At 39.9% G+C, this 13,320-nt stretch overlaps 1 protein-coding gene across 2 annotated transcripts in view; it reads left to right on the forward strand.

Annotated features, from left to right (window-relative positions):
- Positions 1 to 6,883: 6,883 nt before the first annotated feature.
- Positions 6,884 to 13,320, forward strand: part of tmem110l (transmembrane protein 110, like) — a 15,339-nt gene continuing 8,902 nt past the window's right edge. For both annotated transcript variants that reach the window (XM_037696272.1, XM_037696273.1), the window contains exons 1-4: positions 6,884 to 7,096; positions 12,265 to 12,313; positions 12,404 to 12,499; positions 12,591 to 12,712. In XM_037696272.1, coding sequence (XP_037552200.1) covers positions 6,922 to 7,096; positions 12,265 to 12,313; positions 12,404 to 12,499; positions 12,591 to 12,712 — 442 coding nt within the window. In that variant the 5' untranslated portion in view covers positions 6,884 to 6,921. The remainder of the gene's footprint in view (positions 7,097 to 12,264; positions 12,314 to 12,403; positions 12,500 to 12,590; positions 12,713 to 13,320) is intronic.

Below are 13,320 nucleotides of genomic sequence, written 5' to 3' on the forward strand. Positions count from 1 at the left end.
GTTATTGTGCATTTATGCTCACATTCAGCTACATCAATTTGGGTTCAATGTCATATCGCTGACAAATCTGCAAATGCCAACTTGTAAAACGTCACAAAACATTGCAATATGCTCATCCTTTTCCTGTTTATATTTTACTATGTTTTTATTTTGCAGCAATAAGAAGATGCTGTGAACAGACATTCTGCTTCTTCTACTGCATCAATAAATTATCAGGCGACCACAATGAGACACGAACTTGAGTTTGTGTCTGAGCATCTAGAAGAGTTGCATAAACCAGGTCACGAAGACAACAAAATCAATACAAAATCAATACAAAATGGGAAAAAAAAAATGACGCATTCTTGCAACAGCACAGCATGTTTGTCACTTGCCTTATGGTCCTCCTTAGTCATGCGGTCACATCAACAATGACTCACGGACTTCAACCCACGTTCATCAACCCGACAATTAGCGCCGAGGCAAGCCACGGTCCCACAGCGAGGCTCTAACCCAGAACGACTCCAAGCTCACGTTCTTCTTAACGTTCAAATCAGTCCCCGAACAAACAGCAAATTATTCCTCGATAAGGTGAGATAGCCATCTTGATGTTACAGAAGAAAAAAAAAAAAAAACAGAATCAAGGAGAGAGAGCAGACTGTGCTCCTTCTCAAACAGCACTCCAGAGAAAAAGAGAACACGCAGCTCCTGTTTGGGCTGTGTGTGTGTTTGCAGAGCTCTGAGGCTGCAGTACAAAGGCTGTGACAGTCTCCACAACCGCTGGCCCGAGCGTGCCATCCCCCCGCCGCACACACCCCCATGACGTCTCACAGTGGCTCCGGCGTGGATCCAAGCGCGTAAACAAGCCGAGCTAACTTGGCTCACATGACGCTGCTCACGCCCCCTCAAACCCCCACACCCCACTGTCTAAAAGCTCTACAATCATCAGCAGCGTTGTCACTTTCATCAGCAGCGTTGTCACTTTCATCAGCGCGCAGAGCTTTATGACTCCCATTAAAACTCAAATTGCACTCCAAGGCTAGTAGTAGGAAGCACTGGGAGCAGCCTTTGAACCCAGAGTTCCCCTTAAAAATTCCCCAACTCAGACACAAAACGATTCATATCTGCTTTTATTTTTTTTTTCCAGACACTTCAGCCTAAAAAGTTGATATTAAAAACAAACTTGTATGGATACATTAAAGTTTGAGCAAGAAAAATATGCCGGAATCATGCAGAATAAAAATGCTTTCTAAGTTCCCTTTACGCATTGACACTTTAAGTTTTATTTAGGTCGAGGCTATTCAATTAAATTGCTCAGAGGCTGGACAACCAGCAGTTATTGTCATTAAGTAAGTTTGTTTTATGGTTTAAAATCTAGTTTTAGTTCAAATTAACCCATTGGTGGACCAAAATGAGTTCATCCGTGGGCCTGATTTGGCCCCCGTGCCGCCACTTGAATAACCCTGGTTTAGGCTACTTGAGTGATTTTCCTCTGAAATGGAAAGACGATGTGGTTAAAACGGCAACTTTGAGCTTTAATTTGAGTACTTCAAATACCAGATTGGATGAAAAAAAAAAAACGGTAGGACGTGCGACACTCACGTCCCCCGCCTGCGCTTCACAGAAATTAGGAACAATCTGAATTAAAAAGAGCTCCATTCTGTGAAGTTAATACGCGATGTTTTGTTCTAGCTCGGCGTGAATGACTAAGTCTAAAAACAGGAAACGCATCATTTTCCAAATACTCACAGCATGCGTTGCTCATCTCCATAACATTCAGCCGGACACATTTATAACGTTTACAAACGGCTGGATATCCTCTGGAATTTTAAAGACCGTGCTTTTTAGACTGTCCTTTTTTTTTTTCATAAAACCGTTTTGTGCTCAAGTTTGTTCAGACTTTATTTTGTTTCCCTCTATAGATTTGAAACTTTGAAGCAAGGAAAACAAGTATTTGCTGAATCAGATCAGGTTAAATCATCTGCTCTTTATAAAAAAAGGGTTTTTCTTAATCTCACTCGTTACACAAGTTTTTACGCCTGAAGGTTGAAAATCTCTTTCCAGCCTTTTGCCCGTGCAGCTACCGTCATAGAAACCAACTTTTTCATCTGTTTGTTTCCAAAAAGCTTCAAACTCTTTGGACTTTTTTTTTTGTTGTTTTTAGTTAATCGCCGTTGAACGTTACAGTCCTAGAGGAAACAGCCCAGATTGGTCACCGGGGGATTAAACTGGTCTGGTAATCTCAGACTCAGTACATTTGAGTTTTTCTTTTAATTGATTAGCCCCAGATGGGGCACTGGGCATATACACGTGCTGCCCTTCTGCCTTTCTCTAAACCCATCTGTGGCAAAGATTTAATGAGGGATTTAGGAGATTAACTACCACTGCATGGGCTTTGCTTTTATTGCATTACTCCCTATTAGGTTCTCCTGTTTTAGACCCATCAAGAGCCGTTTCCTCTTGGCAACAGAACGTCTTCATGTAACCGTTTTCCCTCCGTTTCTAAGAGCACGGATGCACGATGCAGTCGGTGTGTTTTACATCCCAAAACAAAAGCCTGCAGTTATTGCACCTTGATCTGAAAACGCAGACAGCCGAAATTGTTTTAGTATCCTTGAGAGGAAAAATAATCACACAAAACACATATTTAGGTAACATGTCCCATCAAACCTGCAGCTTTTAGTATCCTGAAAAGAGAGTTTTTGCATGAATCCCCCACTTATCGCCATTATTGAATCATCTTTTTGAGGCATAACTAACACATATCGTCTTATCAAAAGAAGTGGATTAAAAAGCAACTTTCTGGCACACAGCGCGATGGTCCAAAGAGAATTTGGGCTCGTTTTGAAACGTTTCACGCCAATGCTTTCCCTTCTAAAAGTGGTCATTGTTGGCATGTTGCTTTTCCGCTCCTCATGGAAAATTACAAATAAATCTTTGAAGCGTGGAGAAGTCTGAACGCATGATTTATTCATACAGCTCAGTCTTTATTGGCTCACTTCATTATGGTGACGAATTTCATCAGGGGGACTCAAAACAGGAGGATCTTCTGAAAAAAAAAAAAAAACCCAGAGGAGGTTGGATCTGAAATTGCAGGAAGATTTCTCCTGCAAGCATGGCCGCTGTTGGTTTTAGTTGAATTAAAACAAAATTAAATAAAGATATTGTTTGTGAAGGAACATCGAAAGCGCGTTTTTGGATAAAAGTGAAAGAGGAAACGTTGAGTGCACATAATAAGGAAGATGAGGCTGTAGGGGTGTAACCCACTAGTGTGTATGTGTGCGCGCGCGCGTGTGTGTGTTGCCACTCCGGTCGTGTAGACTTTGCACAGTCAAAACTGTAGCGGAAAAAAACTCGCACGGAGTTGCCAAACGCACACTTCGGGTTTAATTGACTAAAAATCGTGTGTGTCCATGAAAAGAAACCGAACCGGGCTCGCTCCGGGCCACGGGTTTGTTTTTTCCTCGTTCAAAGATCCTGAAGTCGCAGTTTTTGCCCCCCATCCTCGTGCACGAACAGCGCCATGTTGAAAGAGCTTTGACATTTTGACAGTGTCCGGTTTTTTTCCGATGTTTATTTTATTATTTTTTTTGGGGTTGTTTTTTTGTTTAGGCGACGAATAACGAACAAATACACTAATTTCTTATCTTCAGGAACAAGTTTACGCAAGAATTTAAAAAAATTACATCGCAATTACGACGAAGAAGCGTCAAAAACGAGACGTTTTCTCAGAAAATGTTACAGTTCTTGTTGTCTTCACGTGAGTTTATTCAAATAAATGATATTACCGCGAGCACGACGTGACGACGTCCTCTTCGCTGGTGAAAGCTGAGCATTACAGACACTTTCAAAACTACTTGGGCTGGAAACCCTCGCCTCTACACGAAAACACTTGGGAGGCTTTTAAAAAGCAGCCGCGGGACGTGGAAAATAACTCTGCGCGTGCTTATTTAGTCGACAGTTTAGCAAGAGAACGAAACCAGAGAAACCTCAGAAGACGCCGTCACCTGTCTTACCTGTCCGAGTTTTTTTTTTTTTCCTCTTCCTTCCTGACACCTCTCCTCTCCTTTCAGACCCCCCGCGTGTTTCTTTTTTTTTTTTCTTCTTCTTCTCTCTCCCTCCTCTCTATCGCGTTGAGCTCGCGAGCAAAGCGACGTCTTTCAGTTGCTGCCCCCGTTTCAATATGGCATCGCCCTTCTGCGCATGTCCGAAAACATTACAGATATTTCTTCTTCTTCTCTTTTCGTCTTCTTCTTCTTCTTCTTCTTCTTCGGGGTTTAATGGTAGTTGGCATCCGCGCAAATATTTTCAAACCTCCGATGACCTTTTCGTTTTAAAGACTCTGCTTTTACACTTTGTCACAAAGATAAAAAATATTTAACGCATAGCCCAATTCAACTATTTAAAGTTCAAAATATAGCAGCCATTTATTATTTTTTTTATCAGTTTCGAAAATAAATAGACGTTTTTAGTCAGGATGTTTAACTCTATTCTCGGAATTAAAATATATATTTTAATTAGTTACAGCTTTCTGATTAGAATAACATGAATAAAACACTTTAAAGGACTAATGTCTAAGGACTGGTTATAATCAGATGCATGAGTGCACCCTCCCCTAAAAAACGTTAATTTATCATATCTTATTGGCACGTTTGCTCTTTTTAATCTGCTTCCTTCATGCTCCACCTTTCCCCTCCACAGTTCACCAAATAAAACAGCTCCCATCAATTTATTTCTAAGAATTTCAGGGTCAGTTCTTATCACAGTCAACAGTATCCTCTAGTGGCGGCGCATCGCATCACTTTTGGCGCGTTTGCGCACATTTTCAGACTTTAACCATAATTCTTTAAACTGAACTCTTTTTTTTAATCAGTTTGAATCATCATGGACTTTATTCTACAAACATTTAAAGCTCTGCTAAGTTTGTTTGTCAGGTGAAAAGAATAAGTTCCTCTTTAAACGTGGAAGGCTACAGTTGACCTTTGGAAATACTGAGTCAGTTTTGCGCAACAAAACATTAGTTAACATATAAAAGGAATGATTTAAAAATCCTTTAAAAAATAGCAACAAAAGAAACAAGAGATTAAAACAAAAACTCACATTTAGACATGTTTTTTTTTCTGATTTTTTTATCAAAACTGAAATCCATAAAATGGTCATATAGGCTTTTGTAGCCAATAAATAAGGACGTTAATAGGATTTTTTAGTTTCCCCAACACATTTGACCATTTTTTCATCAATTCCTGGGTCAGTTTTCTTTATATTTTCCATCAGAACTATATATTTTCATCTATTTTTCTCCTCAAAAACCAAAAGAAGGCTCGACTTGCAGCTGTGCCACCAGGAGATAATGAGTAAAAATCCTCCTTAGATCGCAGTGGAATGTAAAAACGTGTGACAGGTTGGGTTTCGTGCAGACCCCGCAGCTTGCACGAGCTGCTGCGGTGTGATGCGGGAACAGATGGTTGGAGCGTGCCTCATTAATCTGCCCGAGAAGAAGGAGCTTTTCCGGGCGCGCGCGGGCGACAGGATTAACCCACTCCTCGATGTGCACGCGCAGGAGTGGACACGTGCGGCTTGTGCAGGCAGGAGCCTCTGTGCAAGCGGAGGGAAGGGCGGGCGACAGTGTTTCTACACGTGTGAGCGCAAACGTTGTCTTTATCTGTGGAGTCATGTTAGCAAAATATCTCATAAACCACAGGATGGATTCAATGAAAACTGGTTGTAGGCCTACAACTGATTAACTTTTGAAGCTACAGCCAACACAAAACATCTCAATTTACCAGAGACAAATGTGATGCAATTGAGCAAGGCGCGTTTTGGATATTTGCATGAGACTGCGCATGCATTTTCAAGATTTAATCCAAATTTCTCTAAATAGAATGATTTTAGTTTAATGGCATGAATGACGGAGGGCAATGCATTTTTTTCAGTGAACGCTAGACCTTTATGCTTCTTCTTCTTCTTGATTCCAAGCAGTCAGACTTTTTTTTTTTTATATATTTAAAGTGGTTTTCATCAACAGTTTTTAAAGTTTTTTTTAAAGGTCTTTAAAAGTTTTAAAGCTTTTCTGGCTGCTTTTTGTCTCACTTTCTGCACAGTTCCTGACCATTTTCAATGGTGACCTCTGACCTGTTAATCAGACATAAAATGAAAATTAAGATGAAAGAAGAAATTGTCTAATCATAAAACATTTTTTTTTGTGGAATTGTGTTTATTTGTAAGAAAACTTGAGTCTTGTTCCCTGTAAAAAGATGAGGACTAAAATATGAAATGACAGTGTAAGCAAAATAACAGCATTTATACTTCATAAAGTTAAGTTATTTATCACCCTTATAAGATTGGTGATGAATAAAAATGAATATCACTCATTTTAAAGTCCAAACATGGCGCATTTTGAAGCTTTCACGAGTTTAAAGACAATTTGGAATTCCGAGCTCCTTTGAACACATCACAAACAATTGGACAAAACGAGTAGCAGTTAAATGTTTTTATTTCGCTTCTTTTCTCACTTTAAAAAAAAAAAATTGCTTTATTTTTCCTATAAATACAAAATAAATAAAATAGAAAAATTGACAGCTAAAGCGTTACTCTTGTGAATTGTTTGCGTACTAAAATAACTTATATTTTGTTAACCATAAATAAAGCGCACGTTGTTTTAATTGCGCTCCCAACGGTGCTTTTATTTTGATAGGCACTTACCGGAAGCTGAACGTTTTGTTTTGTTTCGGCTACTTCACGGACCGTGTTTTTGTTTGTTCTGAGCGTGGATGTGAGTCAGATAATTTATCTCCTGTTTGCTTTAAAATCACGAGATGTAGACTCTGGAAAGGCCGAGGGAGAGGAGTTGAGTGTTCGTGCCTTGAATCGACACCGGACGGTTCTGAGGACAGAAACAAACAAAAGGCTCTTTTCGCTCCTTTTGTTCAGAGACGTTTTGTCATGGACATGTACGGGTTCACTGGGGGGTTCGTGGACAGCGGTCCGGTTGAAGTCGTGAACATGTCTGACATTAGCAAGGCGAGTCCTCACGGCTGTGATAACGGAGCTTTGACGGACAGGTTCGGGGTTCTGATCCAGGGACTCCTGGCCGTCGTCGCCTTCAGTACTTTGATGTGTGAGTATCATCCATGAAGTTAGCTGCTTTAACTGAAACAAACATCACGTTGGTTATTAAACACATTTAAAACAAGCTTGGGAAAAGACTACTTTGTCTCGTTAACCTGTTAGATGTTACCCTAATGTTCAGTCAGGTGGACGGTTTCTTTTTTGTTGTTGAGACGTTTCGTCCATCATCCAAAGGACTTCATCAGTCCGAGGAGCCACTCTCACATAGTGGCTCAACCAGTTTGCTGGTGATAAGATGGTTTCTATGGCTCGCCCTCTCCCCGGTCGACTCCTCCAAGGTGGTAAAGTGGTTCAAAACGTCAAAGTTCATGCGCAATAATAAAATAAAATAAAATCCAACAAAGTTCAGTGAGGTCATCTGGATGGTTTCTAAGGCTGCCTCTGTGGAGTCGACAGGGGAGAGGGCGAGCCCAGAAACCATCTTATCACCATCAAACTGGTTGGGCCACTATGGGAGTGTGCTGCTTGTGATACTGTTTGTTTGTGTGTGGCTCCTTGGATTGATGAAGTCCTTTGGATAAAGGACAAAACGTCTCAACAAAAAAAAAGAAACCGTCCAGATGACCTGACTGAACTTTGTTGGATTTTCTGGATTATTGAGCATGAACTTTGCCGTTAGATGTTACTTTAGCTTCTTTAAGACTTGTGCGTAAAATGAGGATTTTAATCCCGTTTCTATTTTTTAAAAGTACTTTAGGCGATAAACATGTCAGATTTTCTATTTAGTTAATTTTGCTGTTGATTTTTCTCGTGAATTTGGATCCGTTTCTTCTTGGACCGCGTAAAGCTTCAGGTCGTCAATTTATTTGTGCGGAAAAATGATCAAAAATGAAAACCCATAACGATTATAGGACGTATGTCCAAAAAAACTTGAAGGCGTTCAGACAAAGAAGACACAAACCATGAGTCTCCCTCCACCGTGCTTTACAAACTGGATGCATTTTTTTGAGTTGATGTTCGGTTTTTTTTTTTGTTTTTTTTTCCTAAAATTGTCTTGTCTTTCCCCAGAACTTTGTCAAACATGCTATTATGGAACACAGTGCAGTTATCTTTTGGGAACAGTGGTTTTCCTTGTGTGACTTATCTGAATTTTATTTTATTTTATGGAAACACACATCCGTCTGTCCATCCATCCTTCTGATATGCTCATTTTTTTTATGTCAGCGTATAGTTTTTATTTAGCAAAACATAACAATAACTCGCTCAAAAAAAAAAAAACATTTAATTTTAATTTGATTAAAACTGTATTTAACCAGATAAAACCCCGTTGAGATCAAGAAGAGTGACCTGGCCAAGAAAAGGCAGCAGCGCACGTCATAAACACAAGACAAGCGACAAGATTAGAATAAGACTTCAGAAATATATAAAAACATACAATATAACAGTAAAGGGCAATAGCTGTAATAATAATAATAATAATAATAATAATAATTTAAAACAATGGCGATTTAAGCTCAAAACCAGAGGCACTGTTGACAAGATAACCATGTGCATGTTCACATTGTCATTTTCTGTGTATTCTGCTTCTTTTTTGATTATTTCATATGTTTTAAACAGATCGAAATTGTGCCACAGTTGGTAGAGCTGTGGCCTCTCAGCAAGAGAAGGTTGCTGGTTTGAATCCCGGCTAGGGGGGGAGACATTCTGGTTGGAGTTTGCATGTTCTCTCCATGTATGCGTGGGCTTTCTCCGATTTCCTCCCACAGCCCAAAAACATGCATGTTAAGCTGATTGTGGAGACCTGTCCAGTCCACCCCGCCTCATGCACAGTGACTGCTGGATATGGGCACCAGTGACCCCCGTGGCCTGAAAAGGAAGAAGCGGGTTAAGATAATGGATGGATGGATGAAGCACGCTGATATAAAAACACAAACGTGTCTAATATCATCTGATTAAAATCCATCAGCTTATCAGTCTAGCTTTACTTTCTATGCAGGACAGAGATTATACTTAATCCTAAATTAGGTTATTAAATGGTGTTTGTCTAGAACTGTGACTTCGATAAAGGTTCAGCATTTTGTGTCAATAATTGCAACAGATTTCCTGGTATGTTCTTCTTGCAACAGTGGACACAGATCCAGTCTTTTTTCTTTTTTTTTCTATGTGCAAATGGTGATGACGTCAAATCAGTGGAAGGAAAAGCTTTTCTGAAGACGAACCAGTGACTTGGCATAGCGCCACTCGGATGACAGCCGAAGGACCCTTAATGCGCTGTCGCACATAAATTATGACATAAATAACAAATGCGTACAAATTGTCCAGGAATGACACTTGCGAGCACTTTGAGCACCAGCGCGAGGGAAGAAGTATTGATTTGCTCGCTAATAAGTGACTGAGTAGAGGTTGAAGCTCATCGATCTCGTTTCCATTTAAGGCCGTTTGCTGCAGCCAAGGATTCATCATTGAACCCAGCTGCTTGATTTAATGATGAAATCACCACCACCGTGTGGACCTTTGACACTACACCCTAATTATTAGATCATATGCCATCATACTTAAAATAATAACATGATACGATTTTGAAGTAATGCCATTATTTGCAAATGGCCCATTAGCAGCCCAAGATAGTGATAAATGTACTTTTAGACAAAATGTTGAGGCAAATAAAAGTAGAAAATGAAGAAATTATGACGCGTAGAATAAAACTGGTGATGAATATGACAAAACATTGCAAGTTGGATCAAACTAGATACATTTTGAGACGCTTCTTGTGCTTTTCAGCTGTAAAAATGATCCAAAACTGGTGAGATGCTCAATATTTTTCCAATACGGCTGCCACACAAAAAACAAGTTTTAAAGCTGGTTTAGGACAGAATAAATCCACAGCTGTTCACTGGCAACATTATGTTTAGCTGTTATTCAAATAATCACCTTCAAAGAAGCTCAAACCAAAAAGAAATCCGTTGACTAACATCAGCTCTGCTTGTCGTAGGGCTGGATGCAGTGTGTGATATGAGTTGAGTGCAGTGAGAGAGAAACTTGTCCCTACGTTTGCCCGTCTAAAATTATTTATTTATAATAATGTATTATCATCATTGTATGTTCTCATACAATGGCGAAATTGGCTCTCTGCATTTAACCCATCCACCACCAGGTGGAGCAGTGGGCAGCTATTGGGGGCGCAACTGGGGATAGGGTGTGTTGCTCAGAGACACCACAAGATGTGTCGGCTGCCCTGCCTCTACACCATTTCGGCCCCGATGTAAGAAGCTAGTAGCTACACTCAGTATGCCAAACGAACTTATATACATGTTAAAATAAAACTGGAGAATGCTATTTTTTTAAATATTCTTGACGGGCCACCCATAGCTACGCTAAGACTAGAAAAGGGATAGTCTAGTCATTTTTCAAGTGATGTTCTGACAAATATCAGCGATGACGTCTGTCCTAGAGAGCTCAGCGTGAGGAGGAAGAGGCAAAAATGTTTGCTAGAGATTTACAGCTCTGTTGAAGGGAGCTGGGTCCGTTCTTTTCAAAGCGCCGTGCAGTTCAGAACCGTTGTCACATGGTGTGGCCAGTGACGTCGTTTAGCCGCACGAAGTGTCGTACGGCTGTTGCACGTGCAGTCTCATCTTCTGAGCGCATGTTTCCCAGATTCAACTGCTGCGCTTTTTCTTTATACTCTGTTTTATGTCATAGTTGATAGGATACTAACTATTGATAACTATTGGACAAAACACAAAAAAGGTTCAGTCATGTCATCTGGACAAGTTTCTTTAAGGGAGAAGTGTTTCGTCTTTCATCCAAAAGACTTCATCAGTCTGCAGCCTGCCAACCCAGATATGTCCCATAAATAGCATCTTCTTGATGTGTTTCATGCCAACCTCCTGTTGAATTCCAAGAAACCAGCTTCTAACACATGCATATAAAAGGGACTATCTGTCCAAAACAATCATTCATCATGCATAGCAAAAATGCTTAAGGCCAGGGGACCAACTTGCTAATCACAGAAACAGCCAATCTGAAAAACTGCATCAGTCGTCAGACTGACGAAGTCTTTCGGATGAAAGACAGAACGTAGCGAAACGGGTCCAGATGACACGATTTAACCGTTGTTGTTGTTTTCCACCTGGATGATTAAGCTTACAAACCTTTATTGGACAGAACACTACTTTAAATTTACTAGACTATGCTTTTAAAATATGCACACTTATTGTGTGTAGGCCTGTCACGATAACAAGTTTTGCTGGGCGATTAATGGTCTCAGAAATTATTGCGATAAACGATAATATTGTTTGAAATTTGACAATAATTAGTCATTATTGCCAAATTTAAGAAAAAATGTTAGGCAATTTTGCATGTAGTACCCTTTTTTACCACTGGATGGCAGTATAAGACTGAACCGTAGTTAGTTAGGGAGAGAGAAGCGTGTCTCTTGAAGAAAAATGGGAGGGAGGTCCTTTGACGTGACATGGGCTGTCTCTACTTCCTGTTTTTCAATTCTCAAAATGGCGGACGCTCGGTGTGGTTTGAGCTCTTTAACATAGCATTTTTCACACAAAGCTTTTAATTAAAAAAAAATCAGTAAACAAGTTGTCAGCTTCTTTTTGCAGTGAAAAACAACTTTTTACACGAAGGCACGGGTTTCAACCGTGAATTCTGGAGTTTCTACAAGACGGAGGTATTCCCCCAAGGTCAGCCTGTTAGCTTAGCTCGTAGCTTAGCTTCTCAGCTTAGCTGCGTTTAACGATCCAAAAACGCAATTTTGGACGATTTAAAATGGATTTTAAAGAGAAAAAAGAGACAAGGAGGGGTCAGTGAAGAACACCGGAGTTGAGCCTTTTGTCATCCAGTGTCTTCAGTAGAAAGAGAGAGACAAAGAAACGATAAAGCCGATAAATGAAAATGAGGTCGATAATTTTCATTTATCATGTGATTAATTAATTTATCGTTTATCGCGACAGGCCTAATTGCGGGACACAATTTCTGAAAGTATTTAAGCAGGAAGGCTCATCTTGTTTTCACATGCGGAGTCACGCTGTCTGAAGAACAGTGGCCGCCTGTTCACGTTGAGGCTGTCCAGGATAAATAAAGTGTTATTGCACACTGGATGATACGTCTGGGCTGCGTTTGTCTGTCTCCTGGTGTTCTGCAGAGAGACGAGCTGTCTTTCAGAGGTCAAACATGTCATTGTTCTGCCCTGTCGTTGTTTTTCAGTGAAAAGGTTCCGGGAGCCTGTAGGGATAAGACGACCATGGAGGATCTGGTCAGCAACTTGATACATCTATTATTGATTACTACCATAAGTATAAAGAATAAATGCACCCTTCTAAGAAAGTTATTTCGTCTTTTCCAGGTTTTATGACACGTCCAAACAGGCCATCGGTGCTCTGTTTATCCACTTTGCCAATGTCTTCCTGTCCACTCTCACCAAAGAGGATCCGTGCTCTCTGTGAGTCACCAGCGAAGATTTGCCACAATAAGATGCAACATGTCCACCAGCAACCGCTTAACCGTGCGTTAACTTTGGATTTTTCCCGCAGTTACTTGATGAATTTCCTGTTGGATGCAGCACTTGGAATGCTTGTCATCTGGTTGGCTGTGAAGTTGGTGTCCAAGCTGGTGGAGTACAAGCAGTGGAGCCTGCTCGCGTTCGGAGAATATGGTGGGCGGAGTTAAACCAAATCGTTCTTTTTCAGTTTTTTTTAATTTTAGTTAAGTGTGCCAGCGCATAAGCATTAAAGCACCTTTATTGTGTAACTGCTGGCATTTTCTATTTTTTTTTTCAAATGTTTTTGCATCCTAGCGATTCATGCATACTTTTTTTTTTTTTTTTAGCAATTTACAAAACTTCTCTCCATTGAAATACTGATAAGCCTCTTCAGTTCCATCAAAAACATTTGTCTCTTTAAAATCTGATTTAGCTTCATTGCAATAAAAACAATTCTGTATGGGAAACTTTTAACTTTTAGCAACTAATCCGCTGTACTTTTAGGTTTTAGCTAGCCTTTTGAAGCTTTTAGCTACAATTCTGTTACTTTAATTCGTTCAACCTTTATTTATGCAGGTTAGTCTCATTAAGAGACGAGGACTCATTTACAAAAGAGACTTCTTGTAGACAAAACCACAACAATAAACAGCCATAAAAAACATGTAAAATGAAAAGTAAATGAAAGTAATGAAATAAAACAAAATAAAGTCAAGCTACATAATGAGCAGTTTAGGCATTAGCTTTTAGCTAGCTTTTTGCTACATGTAGTTTCTAGCTAATCT

The sequence above is a fragment of the Nematolebias whitei genome, chromosome 22 (genome assembly GCF_014905685.2).
Source record: "Nematolebias whitei isolate Nwh7 chromosome 22, NemWhi1, whole genome shotgun sequence".
NCBI lineage: Eukaryota > Metazoa > Chordata > Actinopteri > Cyprinodontiformes > Rivulidae > Nematolebias > Nematolebias whitei.